At 35.0% G+C, this 26557-nt stretch overlaps 1 protein-coding gene across 1 annotated transcript in view; it reads right to left on the bottom strand.

The window, feature by feature from the left end:
* Positions 1-26557, bottom strand: part of TRDN (triadin) — a 379114-nt gene that overhangs the window by 293433 nt on the left and 59124 nt on the right. The window contains exons 3-4 of the mRNA XM_032339654.1: positions 13657-13821; positions 12550-12582 (exon numbers count right to left, since the gene is read on the bottom strand). Of these exons, the coding sequence (XP_032195545.1) occupies positions 12550-12582; positions 13657-13821 (198 nt within the window). The remainder of the gene's footprint in view (positions 1-12549; positions 12583-13656; positions 13822-26557) is intronic.

The raw sequence follows: 26557 nt of genomic DNA, 5'->3' as shown, positions 1-26557 counted from the left end.
TTATTTTTTAGTGAAGTCTTTCTGAGTTACTTTGTATGTTGCATGTATTTTACTTATGATAAATAGTTTTTATCTACTTATAACAAAGCTTATTGTTGAATAATTTATAATTTCGCTTAGGATTAACATGGCCAATTTAAAGCATACAATTTTTCTCGATTAACATAAGACATTATTAACAAATTTAAAATATTATCAATTCAAGATTTTAAAATGACAGACTCAAGAAGTTAAAAAGATAATCTCTGTCACCAAGGCAACCATCCTGATTCTTTAATTTAACAACCAAGTTTATTAAATTATTATGTGTTGTGGATTTCAGTGAATGCTTTTTATCATTGTATTTTCTCTCTATATATCAAAGCAGTAGACAATATGAAATGCCTTTTTACAATTTTTCTTATTTTAATATTGAAAATTCAAATCATTCGTTTGAACATAGAATCTCGATTTGTAAGATTTTGTCAACTGTGATTAGGACATAAAAGTCTAATTATGATGAATAACCAAGCAAGTCTAGTTATCTATTTAGTGGCTATTTAGTTATCTATTTAGTGGCTAAGTAATGATTGTTACAGGAAAATATTGTATTAAATTCTCAGTATTTTAGAGAAACATTCTAAATGATGTGTAGGTATTTGTATTTTCTATGATTTTTCTGATAAGTTTTCTGTTCTAGTTATAAAATTTTGAGGAAAGCACACTACTGACCATTAATGAAGACCATAAAGAGGAATATTTTCTTTCCCTCAAAGCTACCTAGTGTTTGTGATTAAGTTGGCATACACTTCAGATATAGTGATGGACAAATAATCAAGAAGAGTGTCCTTCAGGGATGTCGAATCTCATAAACATAAAGATGTTTGGACCTTAATTTTGTTAGATTTGATTATGTGGTAGAGTTTTGTAAAATAAGCTCAACCTCATCAAGAAAAATAGCAGTAGCAATACCAGATAGTCTTGACCTCTACAAAAAAATTTCAAAATAAATATGATGATACCTGTCCAACCTCATTTTTGTCACTAACTTAGCAATCTTAGATTAATCCATTTATCTTCTTTGAATTGTATTTTCTCCATTTATAAAATGAGATACTTTTCCCCATGTGTTCATAACCCAGGATGAGGTGGAAATGATATGATAACAAACAATAGCTTTTATAAGATAATCAGTGGTGGACTTTATGGATTTGGATGGTGTTTTGGACTGTGTTTGAATATGTGTTTCATATTTGATGATATACTAGACAAAATCAATGTGGCTGTACATCAGAGCCATCTGGGGAGATATTAAAATGTATTCCTGAGCAACAGTCCAAACTTAATCAATTAGTCTCTTGTGGTGAGGAAACTTTTAGGGGTATCCAATTTAAATAAGCTCTCAGGTGATTTCAGAACCACAGTCAGAAGTAGGAACCACTGTCTAGACCAACATTTCTCAAATTTTAATGTGTAAATGAGTTGCCTGGGGATCGTCCTAAAATGCAGGTTTTGATTCATTTGGTCTGGATGAAGCCTGGTTCTGCATTCCTAAATTACTCCCAGATGATGCTGATGCTGCATCCTTAGAGCATACTTTGAGCTGCAAGCTGTAGTCCAGACAAAATTCTTGGTAAAAGTATTAATATATGACATCACAATTTAATCAAAATATTATAGCTAGAAAGAACCTGGACATCAGTAAAACCCAGCCTCTTTCCTTTATGGATGTGAGATCTGATAGCCACTGGGGTTAAGAGACTTAACCATAGCAGGTTAACTGCAGAAGGGGAACCAATGCAAATATCTTCTCATCATATTTCTTCAAGTCTATCTCAATTACGTTTAAAATGTTGATGTGTTCAGCTGATGAGCATCAATTGTCAATAGTTATTCCAATAGTCTAGGGCAATGTGACAGTGATATTAATATGGTTTGCATTTTATTATTCATGGTTTGGTATTTTTTTATAGGTAAATTTATATAGAAGAGCAGTCACTATGTATAAATAATAAGTCCAATTATCCACTTATCTTTGACTCTCTCTCTTCCTGGTGTCACAGTGCATAAAATCACTCATTTATAGAATTAATCATTTGGGTTGCAATGGTTCTCACCCGGGTTGAGAGTTGGGAATACATGGAGGAGGTTTTGAAAATACAACTGCTTAAGGACTGACCTCTGGAGATTCTGGCTGGGAAAATCTGAAGTGGGAAGGTATCTGGGGTTCCAAATTAAAAAGACATCTGTGGCTCACCTGCTAGAATTCATTCTTGTAACTGCCTATCTCCTCTAGTTTCAGGAAACAATCCTTTTCCCATCTCAGTATCAAGAGTTTGGGGGATGCCAACCCCACTCTTTACTCCCAAGGGTGGGTCTATTCCCTAGATCTTGACAAAGAGCCTGCTGCAGGTCTCTGGCCAGCTGATTGGTTCTAAGAAGGGTGTGTTACTCAGTACAAATCAATGAGTCAACTACATTGTTTTTGCTGAAATCGTTGAGGAAAAAGCACAGCCTCCTCTCCTGAGTTGCTGAAGTAAAATACCTTGGGCCTGACGCTTCTGGCCATCATAATTGCCAATAGGAGAGGAAAGTCTGCCTGAGAATTACGCAGATGAAGGAAAGCAGGGTCAGGAGCAAAGAGAGAAGATGTACAAATCATGTCATTAAAAAACCTGTATCCACGGGGCGCCTGGGTGGCTCGATGGGTTAAGCCTCTGCCTTCAGCTCAGGTCATGATCTCAGGATCCTGGGATGGAGCCTGCTCAGTGGGGAGCCTGTTTCCCCCCCCTCTTTCTGCCCGCTGCTCTGCCTACTTGTGATCTCTCTCTCTGTCAAATAAATAAATAAAATCTTAAACAACAACAACAATAGCAAAAAACCTTTTCCAGCCATCCCTGAAGCCAGTTTTACTCTTGCATCTTTCAGTCACTTGAACTGTTGAAGTATCCTTTCCATTAAGTCGGATTAAAATCAATTTTGGACCCCCATCATTTGAATCTAATGCACAGAGTTGAGAAATATTGGGGAGTTTTCTGTTTTGCCTTTTCTTTTTTTTTTTAAGATTTTATTTATTTTATTTGACAGACAGAGATCACAAGTAGGCAGAGAGGCAGGCAGAGAGAGAGGGGAGGAAGCAGGCTCCCTGCTGAGCAAAGAGCCCGATGCGGGGCTCGATCCCAGGACCCTGAGATCATGACCTGAGCCGAAGGCAGAGGCTTTAACCCACTGAGCCACCCAGGCGCCCCTTGCCTTTTCTTTTTAATTTTGTTTTATTTTTCAACCATTCTAAATGAAAACACATAATCTGGACGATGTAATACTTTAAGCCATCTGTATTCAACCAACACCGCAATTTTTTATGACTTTAAGAAAGGAAACTTACATAACTGGAGAGAATGGAGTCTGGAATAACAGCTTCTCACTCATACACTTCTCTAATCTGATTTACAGATAAGACCAAAGCAACCCTGAGATCAGATTTTGGTGCCCACGTCAAGGTGAATAAGAAGTGCCTCTGAGACAACTCAAATCTGGCCCAACCATTTCAGGTGTTTCTTGTCAACGCAGGAATAATTTCAATGCTTTCTTTGGGATGTTCTTTCAGGCTCTGGTTTTACCCATTGTTATCTGTACCTACTATTATTTACCTCCTATCATCCTGGTTCTAGTTTGCTTGTCTCGATAGAGATGAGCTCTTTCTAGTAGCATAAGATACAAAAGGCACCAGGGTGCTTGGGTGGCTCAGTTGTTAAGTGCCTGACTTTGGCTTGGGTCATGATCTAGGGGTCCTGGAACTGAGCTCCACATTGGGGTCCCCGCTCAGTGGGGAGTCTGATTCTCTCTCTGTCTCTCCTCCTGCTCATGCTGTCTCTCAAATAAACTTTTAAAAATCTTAAAAAAAAAAAAAAAAAAAAAAAATTCAAAAGTTGCCTAACCCAGTGGATCCAGAGTTCACTACAGCTGCAACCTCAGGAAGAAGTGATTCTCTGGATCACTGACCAGATCTTCCTTCACCTCAGCCACCTCAGACTTCTTTATTGGGAGTCTACATCCAAGCCTGCCACCTGGGCTTTGTCGTGGTGGGTCTGACTGATAATCAGAAAAACAGGCAAAAGATAAAGCAGAGGGTTCCTTGTATAGCCCAAGGGAAAAGGCAGCGCTTCAGTTGTGGAGTTGAGTTTGAATCCACACTTCCTAAGTGAAGAGGTCCAAAGATAAATGTATCTATTTCACAAGGTTACGAGGGCCTACCTAGTAACCAATATTCTGAGCCTATGAATTTTAACAAGTCGAGTCACCTTTCCATTTCATCTCCTTTTTTCACTCACCATATTTTTCAGGCACTTAATGTTCAGCCTGGTGTAAGCCACTGAAGCTGCCAACAAAGATGGATGCAATGAAATCTCTGGCACGGAAACTTGTCCATCTATCTTACTCCTGATGACGTGATACAACCTTCTCAATGGCCTAATCCTAAAGTCTTGAATATTTATGATGCACAAATTTCCTGGCTCTTCCTTATTCACCCTAACTGCAAAGAGCTATTGTGGGTTTCAATCAAGTGAGAAAAATACACAATGAAAGATCTGAGTTTAAATTTACTGGGTTCTTTTCAAGCCAAGGAGCTTTAAGGAAATTTAAAAACATGACTATAAGGAGAAAGTAATTTGTTTTGCTCTAAGTAGAGAAGACTCTCTTCTGCTGTTGACACGCATCAGGTACAATCTCACTGAATATCAGCCTTCATACTTGGGTCCTGTTCAAACTTGAGGACAGATCCTTGTTTCAAAGAGTACATAATTAGGAAGCAAGGAAATTAACCTAACATAATGAGGTGTTTAGTTCTTTCCTATAAGGTAAGCCATGATTTAACATGGAAGGCTACTATTCTGAAATTGAAAAACAGTTCTCCCTTCCCAAAAAACTGAGTGTGCATAGTTCCAAATGACTAAAACTATTCTTTCTGAATTTTAAATCTAGATGTCTGAAAATGACATTATAAACGTCTTGTTACGGGACCATTACTGTCTTCTGAAATTACATATTGCAAGGGACATAACTGCTGTAATGATTATTCTTATAAACAGAGTTACTACAGACCTAGGTTTAACTAAGAGTGAACTGTAAAAAGGAGATAAGTATATTCATTAGGTGGCACTTGGAAATGTTAGCACAAAAAATTTAAAAAGCTCTATATCCACTAAAGAATTGTACTCTCTTACACAGAATTTACCCAATCTGAAAAGTTAACATCACCTAAGTACCAATATAGAAATGTGAAAGCAAAATCATACTAGGTTTGTGATAAACCAATACTTTATGTTTGAAAAAGAAACAGAAAAATAGCAACACCTGTTACACATGGAACTATATGTCTAACTTTGCTTTAAGAATACTGGATCTCTCTCTCTCTCTCTCTCTCTCTCTTTCTCTCTCTCTCTCTCTCTCCCTCTCTTTCTCTCCCTCCATCACTGTCTCCCTCACTTTATCTCTCCTTCTCTGTATCTGTGTTGGGAAGTCTGTGATTAGCTTTGACTTGGGAGTATTTATGAATTATTAAGAGAATTAAATTTATGTATTTTTATTATATTTCTATTTTTACCCAAGATAGCTTATTCATTTTCAATATAGTTATCATTATTCATATTTTCATCCTCTTTAAGTTTAGTTGTATACGATCACCTCATCATTATCAAATTTGCAGTGCCCGAGTTATTTTATCTAATTTATTATCTGAATTACACATCTATTCATTAAACTCTTCAATAAGGTTTTTTCAGTACATTATACTAAATAAGATAGTCTTTGACTCATTTGCAATCTTACCTTGATTCTGTTATTAGTATGGAGTAATTAACTTTATTAGGCATATCACATGAAATCTCCATTACAGTCATTTATTTTTTATCATACTTTTTTAAGATTTTATTTATTTACTTGAGAGTGAGAGAGAGAGAGCAAACATGAATGTGGGGGAGGGGCTGAGGGAGAAAAAATAAGCAGACTTCCTGCTAAGCAGGGACCCTGGGGTGGGGTTCCATCCCAAGAATCTGGGATTATGACCTGAGCAGAAGGGAGATGCTTAACCAACTGAGCCACCCAGGAGCCCCTATTTACTATCTTATTAGCAAACATTCATTGTGAACTTTTGGGAATGCTGTACACAAAGACTTACATGTTCTCCTCTGCGTAGCATATTGCTTAGCATGTAGAAAACATTTGAAAAAGGTTTATTGAAAAACAAATTTACTGAAGGGATAAAACATGTCAGTGCTCTGAAATAGTGATTATTTAAGGTGATTTAAGTGATTATTGACTATGGTGGAACCTTGGGCCTTCATCCTCTATTCTCACTCAGAATCTTTAGGTCATCCAGAGCACAAAATTTTCATTTTCATTACAGAAACTTTATTTTTCCTTTGACATTACCTTAGAAAATTTTGGGAAACTGTATCTCCTTCTATATTTTGAATATAACTTCTAAATTTTTATCATAGGTTTAAAAAGTACAATTAATAGATTATTATAAATTTTTACTTTTAAATATAAAATTGCTTCATCTGGTTAAAAAATGGGGTTGATGGGGCACCTGGGTGGCTCAGTAGTTTAAAGCCTCTGCCTTCAGCTCGGGTCATGATCCCAGGGTCCTGGGATAGAGCCCCGCATTGGGCTGTCTGCTCAGCAGGGAGCCTGCTTCCTCCTCTCTCTCTCTGCCTGCCTCTCTGCCTACTTGTGATCTATGTCTGTCAAATAAATAAATAAAATCTTAAAAAAAAAAAATGGGGTTGATGGACCTGATGATGGTCCATCCATCATGGATGGTACCACAATATTTTGAGATTCTTCATTATGGATTTAAAATAACAAACAAGCTTTTTTAACATCTGGAAATTGTATATTTTTCTTTTTTAATTCATACATATTTTCATTCCATTTCCCTCATAAAATTTCATTCAAGAACAATATATTTTTATGATTGGGATTTTTTTCTTGACCATACTATCTACTTCTTTAGAAAAAAAAGTATATATTTTGAAATTTAGGATTTCTTTCATATCCTATGATTATAAGAATATGAAGGTTAATATTTTACAAATTTTCATTAAAGTATTATTAAACCTCAAAAACAAAATTTAAATTTTATTGAAAACTCATTGCTCTCTTTATGGGATATATACAACTTTAATTAGTTCATGTATTTGTGAATATGATTTACAGATGGAATTAGATAAGATGACAAATATAACCTTGTTTACTTTTTAAAGATACAAAGGTTGAAAAGCCTTATGAACATGTATGCACACATGCGTACATATGATTTATGCATGTACATGTATATAAAACTACACACACGTGCACCCACACATACACAGAGATGACAATTTTATTATGATAATGTTATTTTTTTTTAATCTTCTCTAAGCAATGGTAAAATGACATAGGGAATCAATAAGGAATTTATTCTCAATGATCTCTGAGCTGAGTGACTAATGACTTCTTCAGTTATATTGGAAATAAAAATTTGAAAAACACACATAAGTTTGTTACTCTATTTCCTGGACATAAAATGATTTTATCAGACCCACCAAACGACTGCTAGATATTTTTACTACCTTCACTCAGGAGTACCTTGCATAACCAACCAATATACTCAGAAAGGATGAAGAAAAATCAAAACATTGCAAATGGTAATGAATTTGGATAAAAATGATACTGTCTTATGTACTTTTGCATGTACATCTTGCTTTAGGTATATTTCATCTAGACCTTGGATGTTACTCACTTTATTTATAAAAAACGTTTGTCATGTTAGCTAATGGGCAAACCAGGCTTTGTTTTCAAACCTCTTACTCAAATCAAATTTATCTCTCTCAAAAAATGTAATTTTGTTTTGTAATTCAAAAAAATTTTAGTCTGCATCTTTAGATAATTATTAAGAAAGAATAAGTTTTGCAACACACCTGGAAGGCATTTTATTAAAAGTAGATGAAAAGACTAAAATGAGGTAGATTTAATATAATAAATTTATTTTAGAAAATAAGTTATAAAAACAAGACAAACCAATATTCTATTGTAAATTATTTTATTTGTACTAACGTCATGTAATAAATAGGTAGAATTTTAAACTCTTTGTGAAACTAAGATATGATAAAGAGTTTGACATTTCAGCTATATGTGTGAGGGGGATATCAAATTCAAAGGTTTTGCTTTTGGGATTAAATAAGTGACTTTAAAATATAAAATAAATAATTTTAATAATTTTGTAAGCTATCTTAAAATTGTATACTTATCAAGCAAAAGAGAATATGTATTAAATATATACATTTACATATATGCATGCATTTAAAACCAATAGCTAGTATATAGTTTTATATTTTTTATTAATAGGAGGTAAAAAATACATATAATTAACAAATGGTGCATAATGTATTATGCATATATACATATGTACTTTAATACATGTATATAGAGAGAGTAAATTGGTTCTGCAAATAGCATATGACTTTTTTGTCAATAGGAGACACAAAATATTAAACACCTTACATTAGATGAAATAGAAAGGTTTGACTACAATTAGATTAAATGTTCTATAATGTAATTACATAAAGTACATTTTGAATTCCTTTTTTGAACAATGCAGAATAAATCTGGAAGGTATCACAGAAAGGTGGTATCTATGGGTTTAGTCAATGCATCTTTAAAAGTTTGGCTGTCTCATAAAATATCCCAGTTATATTTAAAAGAATCAGCATCAGTAACCTACACCATTTTGGTTGTTTCAAAGTGCTCTTTCAAGCCAATGGCACTTCCTAAAAGCAAGTATTGAGAATAAATGAAAAGAATTACTTACATTTAAATTCTTAAAAGGCATTTTTAGCTTTTAGTATTTCTTATCTATATTATTTTTGCTTTGCTCTCATGGGACTCTTCCTCAAGAGGAACGTGATCTTTCACATTATGCAGCTAAATAAAAGGCAAAGTCATTAAATGAAACTGATCATTGCTCGAGTCTCCTCTACTCCACCATATCTTTGGTGTGAGACCCTCCCATCAAGAAAAAGAGCTCTCCTGTATCAGCACCATGATTCTTCTTTAGCAGATGTATGCAGGCCTGGGTAGAAAGGCCTATTGGTCTTTGGGGTGAACATTCCAGCAATTTTAGGATGGGTGAAGGACATTTCTCTATGTTGTAAAGTAGAAGTACTATTATGAATTTAGATGTGTTTTCAGGCAAAATTATTTGAGGAAGACATACAAATATAATTCCATTCCTTTATAGTTACCAACACTTGTGTACATCTGGGAAAGTGGGGCACTAGCATCCGTGATGTACACCCTCCTGTGAAGAAGCTACACAACAGGAGACTCCAAATAATCAAAGTGCACCTACCATACACAACACAACTAAGATTTACAGTGGTTGTTGATTTCCATAATTGTAAGTTTTGAATAATTATATAATAAAATATAATGTTTTATAATGATTCAGTGCCTTGGACGCTCATCATGTAGTGTTTGGTAATAGAATAGATTATTTTAAAATTTTGACAAGCTGAAAAATAAAGATGTATAAAGACACTATGTACTACATCTCATACCCTAAAGCTGTATTTATATATATAACAACATAAGTCACAGAATTGCAGACTCAAAAATTTCATCCATATTAATAATCTGTTTAATACTCAATCCTGCAACCATGAGATTATTTGACTAGACCATCATTCCACATAAGCTTAGAACGGCAAACTCCACCCATAAATAACTGGGTGGTTGAGTTTTTAATTCGATGAAAATAGCAACTGGACAAATAAAACTAACATTTTAAGTGCATTTAAATAAAATGCTTCATAAAGACACAGGACAGTTAAATAAACAATACTACAGACTGATAATTTAGGTTATATAAAATGGCTAAATATTGTTGAACATATCTGAATGGGAAGGAAAATATTTCATGAGGAGATCAATAGAAAGTCATTTAAATGGATGAAAATGAAATGGTTTAGGACACTGTCATTTTAGATTACCAAAAAATGTATACTTCTTAAAGCACAATTTTTTTTAATATTTTATTTATTTATTTGACAGAGAGACAGAGACAGAGATCACAAGTAGGCAGAGAGGCGGGCAGAGAGAGAGGGGGGAAGCAGGCTCCCTGCTGAGCAGAGAGCCCGATGCGGGGCTCTATCCCAGGATCCTGAGATCATGACCTGAGCCGAAGGCAGAGGCTTAACCCACTGAGCCACCCAGGCACCCCAAGCACAATTTTTAAATATGAAAATGTTTTTAAAAATCCATCATAAAATGGGGATAAGCTCATAGCATCTCTTCTCTAATAATACTTAAAGTCCACTTTTAAACATAGAATATAATTAGAAATGTTCTGCAAAATATTACATACTGCTTTAAAATTCTCATTGTCTTTATGACACTACAACAGAAAAGCTTATAAGTAAAAAAATATAGTAATTATAATGAAATATATTTCCTTCACTCCACTTCAACCAATGTTCATTATTGCATAGCTTCTATACCCAAGATAGGATATATAAGATGTTTCCTTAGATGTCCATTTTCTCATGCAACTTTGTGAGTAATATTATTTAAAAAATATATTTGAATGATCTTAAGTCAATTCTTTTAGTAATCCTTCAAGACATTAGTGTACTTCGTTTTATTTTATTTTATTTTATTTTAAAGATTTTTTTTTTTTTGACAGACAGAGATCACAGTAGGCAGAGAGGCAGCAGAGGGGGCGGGGGGGAGCAGGCTCCCTGCTGAGCAGAGAGCCTGATGCGGGGCTCAATCCCAGGACTCTGGGATCATGATCTGAGCCGAAGGCAGAGGCTTTATTTAACCCACTGAGCCATCCAGGCGCCCCAGTGTTACACAGTTTTAAATACATATATCATTTAGATTGTTTTAACTAATGAACATTACTGACATCTTTTTCAAAAATATCCCTAACAACTATTTAATAGTTTTTCTGTTGATTTTATAAAACAAGGCAATAATTTAGAGAATAATAATCAGCTTTGTGTGGATCTGCACTTTATGTTAATCATTACATGAAACAATTTTGAAGTAATCCCATAGGGAAATTCAAATCAAAAGGAAAGAACAGATTCTTTACTGAATTCTAGGTAGTGATTTATGGAGAATATGATCTTATGATATTCCTATAGAATTCACTTTATAAGTAAAAAAAAATATTTGCTTTTCTCTCTTCCATTTCCAATTGGAATACACAGTATACATAGACTGTTGTTTCCTGATAATGACTAATAACTCATCAGCTTAAACTTTTACTATGTTTTAGGCACTATCCACTGGAGGTCATCTGTTAAACTATTTCTAACCTCAAGAAGCTTATCCTAAACCTGGATTTGATGGCAGAATTACAGCTTGAGTTCTCATCCTGGATTTGTGATCAAGAAACCTGTCTTCTCCTCTTGATAACTTCCTAAATACTTTCATTTCCGACTTTCCCACATTTGGGTTTCACTAGTTTAGCTCTCATTTGTTGGACAAGTTACAAATTCAAATTTTCCAAATTAACACACACTAAGTGGATTTTGCCCCAGATAATGAGATAATCATCATCTGCTCCGACAAGGCTGAAGCTCCCAATTTAGATCCCACTGTTTGCATCTACAGTAGGTCTAAGCAGATAGCAACAGAAGCCAGCAAATTCTCCCCTGGAGTAAACGCTCCCAAATACCCGCTGTTGAACATGTGCAGCAGTAACTAAAACATCACAACTGTATCAAGTCTGGCTATGTACCGGCTGTATCTCTGTGACAGCAACTATACTCAGGAATGGTATCCCTTCTCCTTATTGTCCCTTCTAGACAATTCTTACTCTTTCTTATAAAAATAATTGCCCCTGTGAGGCTCTTGCCCCATAGCTATACACCTTTTTTCTAGTCATATTGCTTCCATCTTTTGGATTTGTGATCATCCCAGTCAGTTACGGAAGATCCTAGCAAATATGTTTCCACAAGAAATCTGTCTCTTCCGCATCCAAGTACACCCAGGTAACTTTATTCCTTTGGGATGATACATGATACATACTGACGGGAGAGGTCTTTGCCTCCAGGATTGTTCTTTTCCATACGTTTCACACACCCTGTCCCCTATTTATCACCTAAAGATGAAGAATATTAATAATGAAAACAAAATAAGGAGGAAAAGAATAAAAATTTAAAATCAATACATCTGGCCATAGTGAGAATAAAAATCAGGGGCATCATCAGCTTCTGGGCCATTTCTGAGGCTACAGAATTCACTCTTCATTCCTGCAATTCCAAGTCACATGACTCTGTGTGTAGATAGATTTGCCATCTACTAAAGAGGGCATCAATTAAATAATCAACTGAAAAAGAGTGCGGTCAGTCTCATTGGAAAGAATCAACTATTTCTTTACCTAACTATAAATCTTAATTTAGTCATTAAACAAAACTGTACATTAAAAATAAATTAAGGCTACAAGTCATGTAAAATATATTTGAATCATGCTGAAGATCAATATTACCACATTTTTTAAAGGTGAAAACGACCAACCTTTTTGTTTCAAGGGAGGCTCCTCTATTTCTCCTAAACCAAGACAAAAACAGTAAATTAGAAACACTTTTAGCATTGAATAATACTGCCTCTCTCTTTTCCCATTTTCTTTTGTTCATTAAAAAAGCCATCTATTAGTTTTGACATTAGTAGCTCTTATATTACTTTGCCTCCCAAATTCCAGTTTTTAAGTATAAACATTGTTTATGTACATTTATGTGAGATAGTTTCGCTTTTATGAGTTCAATAAAATCATGGCAGCAATCCAAATTATACATTATAGTTCGTATATCATGTTCATTTCAGTTCTCTATTGTTCATCTCGACCTCTCACTGGGGCCAAACAAATACAAATTCAGACAAAGTCAGAGAAAGGGCTGTAATAACAGCTTTCCTGGTAGTCATGACTGAATACATGATTTCTGATGACTAAGGCTGACCGTCAAAAATGTCATGTAAAAGATAGAATCATAAGGCTTCGTTCTTTGTTTTTTTCTATCCATTCAATAGTAGTTTACATATGGTTGGGGGTTATTTCCTTTTGTTTACTAATATATATGAGAGAGTACATAGGTTAGTTGCATAATTATTGTGATGTTTATAATGTCCCTCCATTCCACACCTCCATTTGGTTCAATAAGTTTACTTTTGATTATGATTTTAGTAGAATTGCTTTCTATTTGATCATGAATATGACTTACATGTAGAGAACATATGCCTATCAATTATCGCTCTTATTTCAGTCTTCCTAAGGATAAACATGAGAAATAGCTACTATTTTCTCCCCAAAGAAGCATATAGATGTGAGGTTCTATTGTGAGTTTGACCCTTTATAGTAAGACCCTTTCTACTATAATGCTACCCAAATGGTAGTATTTAAATCTGATATCTTTGCCATAATGACAGATAAGCTGTAAAATGAAAGCCAAATAGAGGCCTATTTACTGAGTTTGGCAGTCAGTCAATAATGCAGTTAGACCTCAGAATCGTATGCATTTTGGTTTAGCCTAACCCAAGCGCTCATTCGTGTTTAAACTTCAGCAAACCACTATCATGCCTATCTAATCTTGTTTTGAGAAGTTAGGTGGGTTTCTATGCTCTTTGTACCTTTATCAGCGTCCTCATCCCCATCATCATCATCTTCTTCATCACCCTCAGACGAGATGATGTCAGACAACAAAGAAAAGAAGCCATAGACCCAGTCCGTGGTTTCTTCCACAGCATCGTGCACAAGTTTTAGAGGATCTGAGCCAATCTTGGAAAGAGAGCTCGCTAAAAGTAATTCAAAACAAGAGAAAAATTTTACAATCATTCCCCCCCAAAACTAAGAAGAGCCATTTAACCTGATTTGTGCCTTTGACACAAAATATGTCAATTTTATAAATGTAAATGTCTCTTGGCTACAATTTTTTGGGGTGCTCAGAAACAGAAACTATATTTTGTCATAGTATGCATGTGTATTCAATTAAAAAGAAAAGTTACTGCATATTTATAGTACAAAACACTATGGGGTTACCAAGAAAGAAATTGTCCTGGAGAAGTTTATAATCTAAATAAGAGTTTAATACAGGGCAAAATTAGGAATGGAATGAAATAGTGTACATCGATGTTATTCAAATTGCAATATGCACCCTATGTTACGATGCTCAGGAACACAAGATATCGTTGTTGGCCCATCTTATACTGGAAAGTGTCATGAAGAAGATAGCTCTGTAAATTTTTTAGGCAAAAAATAAGTTCCAAGTAGGTGTTAAGTAGCTGTTGACTAAAATAAGACTAATAGGCCCATTTATTATAACTTGTTGTGTATCAGTAAAAATCTGGAATTGTCAAGGTAGTATTCATATCAGGTTCCAGCTAGATTCACTTTGTTTCTTCTTTTCAGGCATCCCAGTACCTGAAAATTAAAAATTTATAAATTTCTAGTAACATCAGTAGATAGAATTAGGAAAAACTGAAGTCTATAAATCTTCCATTTTTTTTTAATATCCTGAGAAATAGAAACAATTTGGGAACTGAAAGATTAAAAAATAAAAATGCAAGCAAATAGACGTAATAGGTATTTCTAAAATGTTGTCCTTCTCACTTTAATTACATGAAAATTACTGAGGGGAGAGAGATAGCCTTTAATATCTGATTGAAGAGGTGCTGTATCTAAAAATATGGTATAAATTGCAACTGATTTTTCATCAATCTAAATTAAATTTTAGATTTATGTTTTCCTTAATTTTAGAAACTTTTTTTAGTTTTTCAGGGATTTTTCTCCCTCTGATATCTTAAAAGAATAGAATTATATCAACATATGATATTATTTAAAGGTTAAAGATTCTAAAATTAGGCTTTTTTTCTGAAGGAGATAGGAAGTCGCTGGAAGGTTAAAGCAAAAAATGAAGTGATTTGATTTATGTAACTTCATTCTCTGTGTTGAGGATTGAAAGAATGCCAGGTTGGAAACTGGGAGATCAGTAAGAGCCAAATGAAAAAAGCAAGGGGAAAGATGATGGTGATTTCTATCAGGATGATAGTGTGTGTGTGTGTGTGTGTGTGTGTGTGTGAGAGAGAGAGAGATGTGGTCATTTTCTGAATGCATTTAAAAGATACAGCTAATCAGATAAGCTTATAGTTTGGCTCCTGGATGTGAGAGAAAGAGAGGGGTACAGGATAACTTCAAGGTTTTTGGCATGAAAAACTGGCACGAGGGAAATGCCTTTTGTTGAAATGGGGAGGTCTGGAGAGAAACAGGGTTTTTTAGGGGTCTCATATAAGTACAAGAATTTTAGACATATCAAACTTGAGTCACCTATTAGACATCTTTGTGGAGATATAGACTTCGTACACCCCAATATGACCTACAGAAAAGAAGTCTTAACCGAAGGTAGAAACATAGGAGTTTAGTAGAGGATAGAAGGTATCCAAAATCATGATACTGAATGATATCACCAAGGAAGTGGACCCAGGAGCACATGAACATTTAGAGTACAGAGAGATCAGTCAGAGGAATGAACCAGCAATTAATTATGACAAGGAGAGATGGAAAGACAGAGACAGAGGTATATACACACATTCAGGGAGGGAAAAGCATAAAAAAAAGAGTGTGATGTCTTAGATGTCAAATGAGGAAATTGTCTTGAGGACGGGTATAGAGTTCAACTGGCAAATGCTGCTGACAGGTCAAGTAAGATGAAGACTGAGAATAGACCTTTAGATTTAATATAAGGATGTCACTGGTGACCTTCAAAGGGCTATTTCAGTGGAATACATTCAAGACCAAATCAGAAGAATTTAGAGGTGGTAAGTACATTTTACTATAAAGTAAATGACAGAGTTTGGGCAATGTTTGGAGAACATTAGAGTCATTGTAGGTTCTCCATTGTTTAACATTGTTGAAATGGAGAGAATATTCCATTTTACACTGATGAGTAAGATCCTACAGAAAGGGGAAAAGTGTGCGCTCACTTAGACAGCACATATACTAAAAAGGGGGAAAGTGATATGAGAGAAAGGATTTCTGGGGAAATTTTAACTTTTATGTTCTATTTCAGGGGATTCACACCCTATCCAAGGATGCCAAGTTACAAAATGTTGGTTTCAGAAAAATTTATCTCCATGATTCAGTGACAATATAACTTTACTCTTTGGACCTTATTTTACTGCATTCTGGAGAGTTTCATTTGAGCAAGATATGGTAGTCTGAATGATGAGATTAAACCTTAGAGAACAGAAATGGAATGGAATTTTATAATTGCAATTGAAAAATTTTAAAGAACTGTATGTAAGGAACTGGATTGTAATGGCACCATTAAATGTATTTTTTAGCACTAGTATATTTTATATCTAATGGAAGAATACGGCAAATGGGATTTTTATGATCTGAATAGATTGAGACCATTTCCCCATTTCCCTTTTTTTTCTAAATGTTCACTGAGGAACTTAACAATAAAATTCAACAAAATAGATATCGGTTTAATTATCCTTATGCTTAAATGCACTGTATATACACTCTGCAGACATGTATATTGCCTGGCTCTAAAATAGTCAAGCCAGGATGTTTTCATAAAGTCAGTTTTGCTGGTTTGAGAGCAGCCTCTGATTTTTAGTTATGTGGACAACAACATTAAAAACATCAATATAGATGTACATATAGATAATAGATACAGATTATAGGTGTATATTAAATAAGACAGTAGTCCTCAAGTTAATTCTAACTCTCTGTCTTGGATATCACATCCAAATTATATCAATGGGAATAACACTAAACCATGCAACTAAACCTTTTATTGATGAGGAGTTTTGTTTTGTTTTTTTTAAGTTTTTTTTATTTTTATTTTTTTTATTTGACAGACAGAGATCACAAGTAGACAGAGAGACAGGCAGAGAGAGAGAGGAGGAAGCAGGCTCCTCGCTGAGCAGAGAGCCCAGTGCGGGGCTCGATCCTATGACCCTGAGATCATGACCCAAGCCAAAGGCAGAGGCTTTAACTCACTGAGCCACCCAGGCACCCCAATGAGGAGTTTATTTTTTTAATTGTATTTTCTTACCTCGCATGTTTCCATGAGTTAAATTAAATATATTACATTGAGGATCATCATAATAATAATAGTAGCTAACATAGAGAGTGTGTATTACCTGCCAGATACTACTCTTAGAACTTTATTTATGTTAATCCACATTTCCCTTTCAGTAGCCCAACAAGGGAGCTATATTATTTTATCTCTCTTTCAAATATAAGAAAACTGAGGTTTTGCTATATTGTTATCAACAAAAAAACAAAGATGTGAATTCAAAATTGGTTCTAGAGTCAGATAGTCAATGAGAGATTCTGGCAGGGGTTTTCTTGATGTTAAAAGGGGAAACAAGGACTTTGTTGCATGGGAACATAAAGCCTAGAGCTGTTGTAGCCACCTTATAAAGACAGCCGCTGATAGTGAATCAGAGGAAGACAAAGGTTAAAAATGAAAGAATTTGAGTCCATATGACATTGCTGATGCACTGAATTATCCAATCTTGGAATAATCGCCCTACCTCTAGAACTTCTGTTATGTGAGATAAGAAATGTTTCTCAGTGTTCAAGTCACTTTTAATTGTATCTTATATTTCTTACAGAAAAATATACCACCAGATGCGGGGGAAACTGCTCTAGGCTCCTTATGATCAGAAATTGGATTCTTGGCACTGATAAAAGAGGGCCAAGAAAGGCAAGAGAGACAAGGAAAAGTTTAAAGTTAAATACAGTTTTTATTGGTCCTCTGTCTTTGAAGCCAAACTGTAGAGATACTTAAGTTTCTAAATGGGAACATACATGGGATATTAACATTAGTCATTTTCTCTGCTTTCCTCCTAAAGAACCAAGTCCATGTTTTCACCATTATCCTTAACCATCGGTCTTACATTCTTTAAGGTATATAAGACTCCTCTTTACCTTTCAAACCCTGATAAACATCAGCAAATAAAAGTTATAAGCTTGGGTTCTGAGCTCAGACTGACAGCATTCAACTTCAGGCCCCCTACCGCATGCCATGCCAGGGCATATTGGAGGCAGAGACAGAAAGAAAAATAGTAACAATAATCCTGTCTTTATTTAAAATCTTGATATTTTGTTCATTGCAGACTTTTGCATTAATTTTGAAATTTTAAATATTTCATTAAAGAATCATGCATCTTAGTTACTGAATTTTTCTAAGTCCTTACATTTTGCACCCAACGTGAGGTCGTCACTCACTTCACTCTAGTCCTAGTCCTCCCCCCACGGATAGCTGTATGTTGCTGAGAGGATCAGCTTTTTCCATGTCTATTAAATTCATTGATGCCGTTGCTTTTCCAAAGTCACTCTTCTACAGTCGCCCCTTCACGTCTGTTATCTTTATATTCAGCCTGCTTACAGTCCATATACCCAGTTCTGGCAAACAGTATTATACAGTGGGAAAAAAATGATTTTTTCTGTGCTTCAGTTTACTGAACTGCAAAAGGACAGTAAGAGTAATAATACTAACAAGATTGTTGTGATTATTATATGAGATAATACATTCAAAGCACACAGTATGGTGCTTGGTTACTAATAAATGTCAATGTGGAGAAACAAACAAGATTGTCTTTGAATCTTGAATGAGCCAGAGGTTTGTTTTTTTTTTTTTTTTTTATTCTGTCTTTCTTTCTTTCTTTTTTTTTTTTCTTTTTTCAGTTTTCTAGCTGGGGCAGAAGCTTTCCCTCACCTTAGCAACAAGCTCTGTGTGTGACCTCAGCTTCAACTCAGGTCTCCACATAGTGCACCACTCTCATTTCCATATCCCTCTACATCTCTGGGTCCTAAATTCCCACTGCATGGTACCCTTTCCCAAATGAATTACCCTCTCAACTATAGATTGCCCTATGCATATCTTATCAGAGGAAAGAACATCTCAGAGGTGGGGTAGATTTGCTCATCTGCATTTGTCGAAGCCACTCCAAAGTATGGTGATTGAATAGGAATCCTAGGCATCTTCTGACCCTTTTGCCCAGTAGTCCCTGCCTGCACCAGATGGTATTTACTGAACTTGACTCAAACTCCCGGTATATAAACTCCTTGGGGTAAAGCACCTAAGGCAGAGTAAAGGAAATAGTAAATGTTATCAATTCAGCTTTTAGAGCCATTTAACTCAAACATTATGGTGGTGCTCCATGAATATAGACTGTTACAAATACCGTTTTGTGATCATTAGGACTCATGAAAGAACTAGTGACTGCCCCTTACCTCCCAGGAAATATTCACATTTAAATATCTGGATTTAAACTGAGGTAAGGACTTCTCAAAGTGTCACAAATGTTACCCCAATTGGAAAAAATTCAATTTGTATGTATGTTGATATGTGTACTTTGAACATAGGAGCACCCAAATGAAATTGACTAGGAAATAGAGAGATTCCTCTCTCAAGACAATTATTCAGGACTTACTATGTACAATATCCTATCCTGATATAATCAACTTCGTGCTGCCATTTACGGGCTTGCTATACAGGTGTTTCTAATTTTGATATGTGAAGAAAACTGTCTGAAAATATATAGTGTCAATTTTCCAGACCTAAAAAAAAATTCCAATTTTAAGTGACTGGTTTCTCCATTCTTACTATAGATAAGTGCTGGAATACTCTTGCTTCTGTTAGTGAAAATTTGACCAAGTGAAGAAAAATATTAGCAAATCATGCATCATTTAATATGCTCTGAGCATATGACAATTCTTGCTTGAAGTACTGTGAAAATTACTCGGTCTTTGTTCAGGGTAAACAGAATTCTCTAGAACTTAACCAGTGCCAAACAGAGCTTCAGATGTATTTCTCATTCCCATGCTACCCCTAAGGATGGGAAGAAGGGAACATAAGTAGGTAAAACAAGTAAAAAGATAAAAAGATATAAATGTTGTGTTAGTATATGCAGAAAGCAATGGTTGTCTCCTCTGTGTTCTTAGGTTTCTTATAATCAGAAATGCAACTGAGAGAATGAAAATTCTTACTAAACATTTTAGACTTGAGGTTTGACATAATTTATAATAGTCAACAATCTCCTAAAGATGTAAGGTTAAAATCCTGATTTAATTTAGCTTATTTTTAACCAGAACACATTTGCAATGGAAAGCACTCAAAATGAACTTAATAGCCTTCTGAGTCTTCAGGCCCCAGAGTTTCCAGCATTGACAATGCTAAGTGCGGATACTTAAGAAGTAACAAACAAGAATACATGCTTTTATATCCACTTATTAAGGTCAGTGTCCTTATCAAAGGGATATTTACTCAAGACATTGTGCTTTAAAGCATTTTAGATCAGTCTTAAGTAACTTTCAAACAATTTCTCATGGGTTAGACCATTTAGCTTAAACTTGGTTGAACTCAATGATGTCAGAACTGCCATCTTTAATTTTTATCATCACAAGAGAAGGGCTTTCAATTTCTTATACTCCCTTATATGCCTTTTTTCTCCCATGAATTTATGGTTTTCTTATTCTCTAGTTCACTTCAAATTGAAAGTAAAGCCAACATGTGAAAAATATAACACATAAAAGAAAGTCAAGAATTCAGGAAATGTTTGAAACAGCACATGTATTCCTCCATAGTTAATCTCTAAGGTGTATTTATATCCTGCCAATGAAAGTTTGTAAAAGACACACTAACTTGAATTCCAAATCTTCCCATTATTTTCCATTGTAAATTCCTGGAGGATAGCTATATTTTTGTAAGATTCCTTCAGTTCTGAGACAACACTTGATATTTTGTTGTACCAGAATAATAATAATCTGTAAAAACTAACATAGCTTTTGCTTTTTTTCTTTAAGAGAGAGAATGGGTTGGGGGTGGTGCGGGGAGGCAGACAGAGGGATTGAGAGTCTGAAGCAGGCTCCCCACTGAGCAAGGAGCCCTATGCGGGGCTCAATTCCACGGACCTGAGATGATGACCTGACCCAAAATAAAAAGCCCATGGCTCAACCAACTAAGCCACTGATATGCATTGCTAACACAGCTTTTTTAAAGACAGCTTTTCCACCCAAGAAATATTTTAAGAAGAGCTCATTTCTTAATATCCTCTCTTTAAATCCAAGTATAGTATTCCTTTAATATGATTTCCATTGTTAAATGTTTACCATCTGCTCTGGTCATGATCCCAGGTCCTGGGATCGAGCCCCGCATCAGGCTCCTTGCTCAGTGGGGAGCCTGCTTCTCCCTCTCCCTCTTCCTGCCGATCCCCCTGCTTATGCTCTTTTGCTCTTTCTCTGTCAAATAAATAAATAAAATACTAAAAAATTTAAAAATTAAAAAAATGATTTTCACCGAAGAGTTCATTGGAGTGGAATTGCCTAACTAATAAGGATTTGGGAAGAATAAAAGTGAAATATTAAAATGGAGAGGTAGAGGCCAATGAACATTAAATTCAGCTGCTATAGTATAGGCTTTGCATTGGATACTTCTGTTGCAGTGTATAATAACATTTCAAGGATCTCTGCATGGACAAAAATGTGGAATTCAAGATATGTTGAAAATTCTCTTGGAAATTGAATATGTAGGTTAAAATAGTTTTTTTGTATTTATTTAATTAACACTTCGTGATTTAAACAAGAAATTGTAAATATTAAGTCAACTCATTTGAGACTGGATAATCAAGTTATGAAGTCATATTTCTATAGAGCATCTTTCAGATGCTTCTATAAAGAAAATAATATGATGAAAACTCATTTTGCTCTATTTAAATGTGTGCTTCCACAAATGAGTGATAACTATGTTATTGCCATATTCAGTAATACATATTTTAAAAGTAGGATGTTTAAAAAGTTGTATATAAGCACCTGCCCTGAATTTCATAAATGATGCATCCTCAAAACCAGTTTTCTCTGAGTAACTTTCCTCCAATTGGCTCTTTAACATACAGATGATTTACAGAGGTTGAAATTCCCTTGAACTTGTTATCCTTACTCCCAATGAACAGTCCTCAAAATGGTGAAATGGAAACTTGGATTCATGAAATTCCCTGGTACTTCCTTTTTTAAAAAACATATATATTTTATTTGTTTGTTTGAGAGAGAGAGAGAGAGCTCACAAGCAAGGGGGAAAAGCAGAGGAAGAGGGACAAGTAGGCTCCCTGCTGAGCAGGGAGGTGGATGCTGGGCTCAATTCCAGGACCCTGGGGTCATACTCTGAGTCAAAGGCAGGTGCTTAACTGGCTGAGCCACTCAGGTGCCCCTTCCCTTGGTACTTCTAATATTAACCACACTATGAGACATCTTTACTTATGCAGGTGGAGTTAGGTTCTGAAGGCAGAAGAAGAGCCCCTTGGGTGAAAATATGGACATAAAGTAGATGGAGCAATCTGGAGTGTGGGAGGGAAGGGATGAGATTCATGAGAACAAACTGGAAATTGCATCAGTCTTAGGACCTCCAAAACTCCCTCTCCAAAGAGAAGAAGGTGTCGACCTTGTCATGCTAAAAATGCACCTATGCCAGAATGAAGAAGCTGAAGAAGGATTTGTTAGGAGCTGGAGCTGCTGCAGGAGCAGCGACTGTCCCATGCAGGGAAGGTGAGCCAAGGGATCAGGACAACACGCAAACTCATATTTAAAGGACGACATTTAAAAATTTTAATAGGGGAATAATAATAAAAAGATTTGCAATTTTCATTCTGGCCTCAGAATGAAAAGGAGACAGAGGCAAGATTATAGGCAAAAAGAAAACACATGGCTGATACAACAATCTTGAGGAAACCAAGGCAGGAATTCTAAAAATAAGGCATAGAGTGCAGAACAGAACCAACAGATGTTTAAAAGTTAAATGAGTGATTTTTGACCACTGAGTGTTTATGGATAGTGGGGGAAGAGGAAAGCTTACAAAGAGTCCCATGTTTCTGACTTAAAATCCTGGAAAATGAACTGGACTTCAAATCTAGGAGGCAGGCCTGGAAAGAAATACAACTACCTCCGGCAGGAATCTTGAGTTTACTGCTTCAACTTGATGACCTCATGCAATTAGAAAAATTGGAGAGACACTGAGGTTAAGGATGAGGAAAATAAAAATGCTTTTGAGATTCATTTTTCCTTCAAAATAAAAAGTTTTACTGACTCTCATGGTAGGTAGAATGTATTTTCTTTAAAACATACCTTATGTGCTTCGATTGTTTGAACTGTGTCACTGCTTTTATCCTCTAAACCTTACTATCTTGCAATTTTAGAAGATTGATCCTATTATTAAATTGAGAGCCATATATTAAAGATAAGTAGACTAAATATGATGACAGCTTGCATGTCACTTGTTTGGGTAATGCAAAGTCATTGCAACTGAAGCAATGGAACAAGGTGGTAATGTCTGATGGGGGCAAGAAACAAATAGTACCAAAGAAGAGAGTTACAAAAGTCATAAGAAGATAAGGTTTTAATAAGGACGTAGCTGTCAGTAGCTCTAATGCTAAAGGTTTAACTAAGATGAAGATGTAAAGTGTGCAAGTTGTTCACACTTAAGTTCACAATTTGTTGATTTGTTCAATGTGTTCATTAAGAAGTCAAGTGTGTATTTAAGACATTTTAGCAGAGTGATAGAATAGTTTCAGATCATCTCTTAACAGAGGGGTTTGGCTAGAGAGAGAGAGAAAAAAAAAACAAAAAAGAAGACAGTAGCTAAATAGAGATATAGGGAAGTAAGGAAATTTAGAGAATTTAGAAAAGTTTAAGAAGTTTAGAAAACCCATAAACACTCGTGGTAAAGGAGGGAATAGACGAGGAGGTTTTGAAGATACAGGAAGGAGATGGCATTTACATCTAGCAATATTTAAATGTACTAACATTGAAAAAGTATCTTTGAGGTTCTTCCCTTCTATACACACCCAGATGCACATATTCCTTCAAAAGTAATGAGCCCATTTGAAAAGTCAAATCTTCCTGGGGCACCTGGTGGCTCAGTGGGTTGGGTGCCTGACTCTTGGTTTTGGCTCAGTCATGATTTCACGGGTTTTGAGATTGAGCCCCGGAGTCTGCTTGAAGATTCTCTCCCTCGATCTCCCCTCCCCTTCCTGCTCTTTCTCTCTCTCTCCTCAAATAAATAAATACATCATTTAAAAAAAAAAAAAAAGCCAAATCTTCCTGAAGCAATAACTCCTAATTTGAAATAATTAAACAAGGAAGTCATTAGACTGAAATGGTTCTAATGCTTTAGCAACCAACATGAGCAAACCCAAACCTAAGACGGTAAATGCCTCAAGGTTAAGAAACCAAAACCCAAGGACAGCCAATCACAGTCAACCAGCCTTTACCAAATAAGGCAAAGGCTTAGCTACAGTCCATCAAATAACTGCCTTGCTTTGCTTCCACTTCTTTTCTGTGAAGGTATTCTAACTCCTATAGGCAGAGCTTTCATAACCACTTTCTGTTTGGTGCTGTCTGGTTCCACTTAATTTTTCTTCAAAATTGTAACATGTTGAATATGCCCCAGTTTATCTTTTAACATCCTAGATAAATATATTTTCCCAAACCACTGTCATTTTCTCTCTGCATCTTCTTTTCTCTTCCTCTCTGTCTGGCTATCATTTCTCTCTCTGCTCTTTCAGATCTCTGGAGACTACTAGTATGATATTACAATAATCAGGCCCTCTCTCTTTTTTAGTGATAACCATGTAAGAAATAAAATAAAATAAAGGGCAGACACAAAGCTTTTGAAGTACATCAGACTCTAAAAGATAAAACTCATGTGATTTACCATTTTGAAAAAATAAAATACTTGCAGATGTTAGATATTTAGATGCTTTTACACCAAAGAAAAACTAGGATCCTGATTTAAAAGCACTTTTGGTGAGCTAATTGTTTTATTGACTGCACAAGGAAATGACTGTCACTTTTCTAATCTACATTTGAATAGTCACTGTAGCTCCAATCCTTGCCATTCAAAATCTGAGGCATGGGTATTTTCCTTCTGCTTTTTAACATTTTCTCAATTCAAATTTTCCCATACTCATCTTTACTTATAACAGATTTCAGTATTTTAGAAATGTACATTTGTATGGGACCCTAATGAAATTAAAGACAAGCAACTTTAGTTAAAATTACGTGACTATTTCAATATTTAATAGTTTCATGGCAATGTTTCTAAGTCATTCTTTGCTGTTCTTCAACTGTAACTTTTTGAGGCAATGAGGAGTGCTACGGAATGCAAATAGATGTGCACTTCACCTCTCTTTCCCAATATGACCCCAATCAACCAATTTTTTGCTGGCCAAATTCTGTTGCAAATATTTAACCCTGGAATATTTCCAGCCTACTGGAGCTAGACCCATGTCAAATAAAGGGCATTTTATATTCTGAAACAAAATTACAAACAACTGCTGACTCTTTTACCCATGTCAAGTATCTAAATAAAATGAGTGAATCTTACTATACTTTCATTAATGAGCCTAGTGTAAATGCTATTATATTAATTAAAAAACTAGTTTGCTTTCCCCTTTAAAAAAAAATGAAACTTAAAAATGAACACAGTTTCAATATAATATTATCAAGTAATAGAAAAGCAAGTTTTCTGTAGATTTACAGATTTCCATAAATTTGTTTCTAAGCTAACATACAATGGAATTAATTTTCTGGTAGCATAAGAATAGTCAAGATATCACAGTACTCCAGTTGGATGGTTTGCTTGGATCGTTATATTACAAACAACAGAACAGTGGAGAAGGGACATATTAGATTTGGGTTAGCATATCTGGACTAATTATTTAATAAACATGCATTTGGTGAGTCAAAGTTTAGTTTTGAAAACTCTTGACTGTGTTATACAGTCTCTTTAGCTCTTCTATTGCTCAGTATTAGCTGAGGAAATGATTTTGAAGTTCTTTTTAACACATTAAAATGTAGTATGTAGCGCCATGAACTATGTGCTTACGATATCATATAAGTAACAAACCCTTTCAGAATGGCTGGAACATTGCCTCAATGTTAAAATAAAATAGAATACTTTAATCATTGGGTTTCTTTGTTGTAATTGCTAGACTTTATGTATATTCACATGATATTTAAAAATTGGAAATCAAGTAGTCAATTCATCTTTTTGAAACATGCCTATTCATCTTCTTGAAATATTGAAATATGCTTAAGGTCATAAAGAACCAATTAAAATAGTACTAACTACAATTTATTTAATAATGACCATATGCCATTCAAAATTCCAAGTGTTTTGTATGTATTAACTTATTCAAGGTTCATAGGGCCATATGAAACAGGTATTATTATTACCTAGAGAGAATGAAGGAATTTCCCCAAGATAACACAGCAACTGATCGATAAAGCCAGGATTCTAACCCCAAATTCTAGACTCAGAGCTTGCCTTCATTTGCTTTGGTTCTGGTCTTGAAGTCCATGTGTTCTTTTGTTTATTACTGTTTTGTGTCTTTGCTTATTTGTTTTTTTCTTTTTTTCTTTGTTTGCTCTCCAGATATGCTTAGCAAATAACTTCTGTTTAGATCATACAAATTTTATTGAACAATATGTGTCAGGTGGTAAACAGAGCAGCAGGATTATTAA

The sequence above is a fragment of the Mustela erminea genome, chromosome 4, assembly GCF_009829155.1.
Source record: "Mustela erminea isolate mMusErm1 chromosome 4, mMusErm1.Pri, whole genome shotgun sequence".
Classification (NCBI taxonomy): Eukaryota; Metazoa; Chordata; class Mammalia; order Carnivora; family Mustelidae; genus Mustela; species Mustela erminea.
Note: the sequence above shows the minus strand (reverse complement) of the source record. Positions and strands in the feature narration are given on the sequence as shown.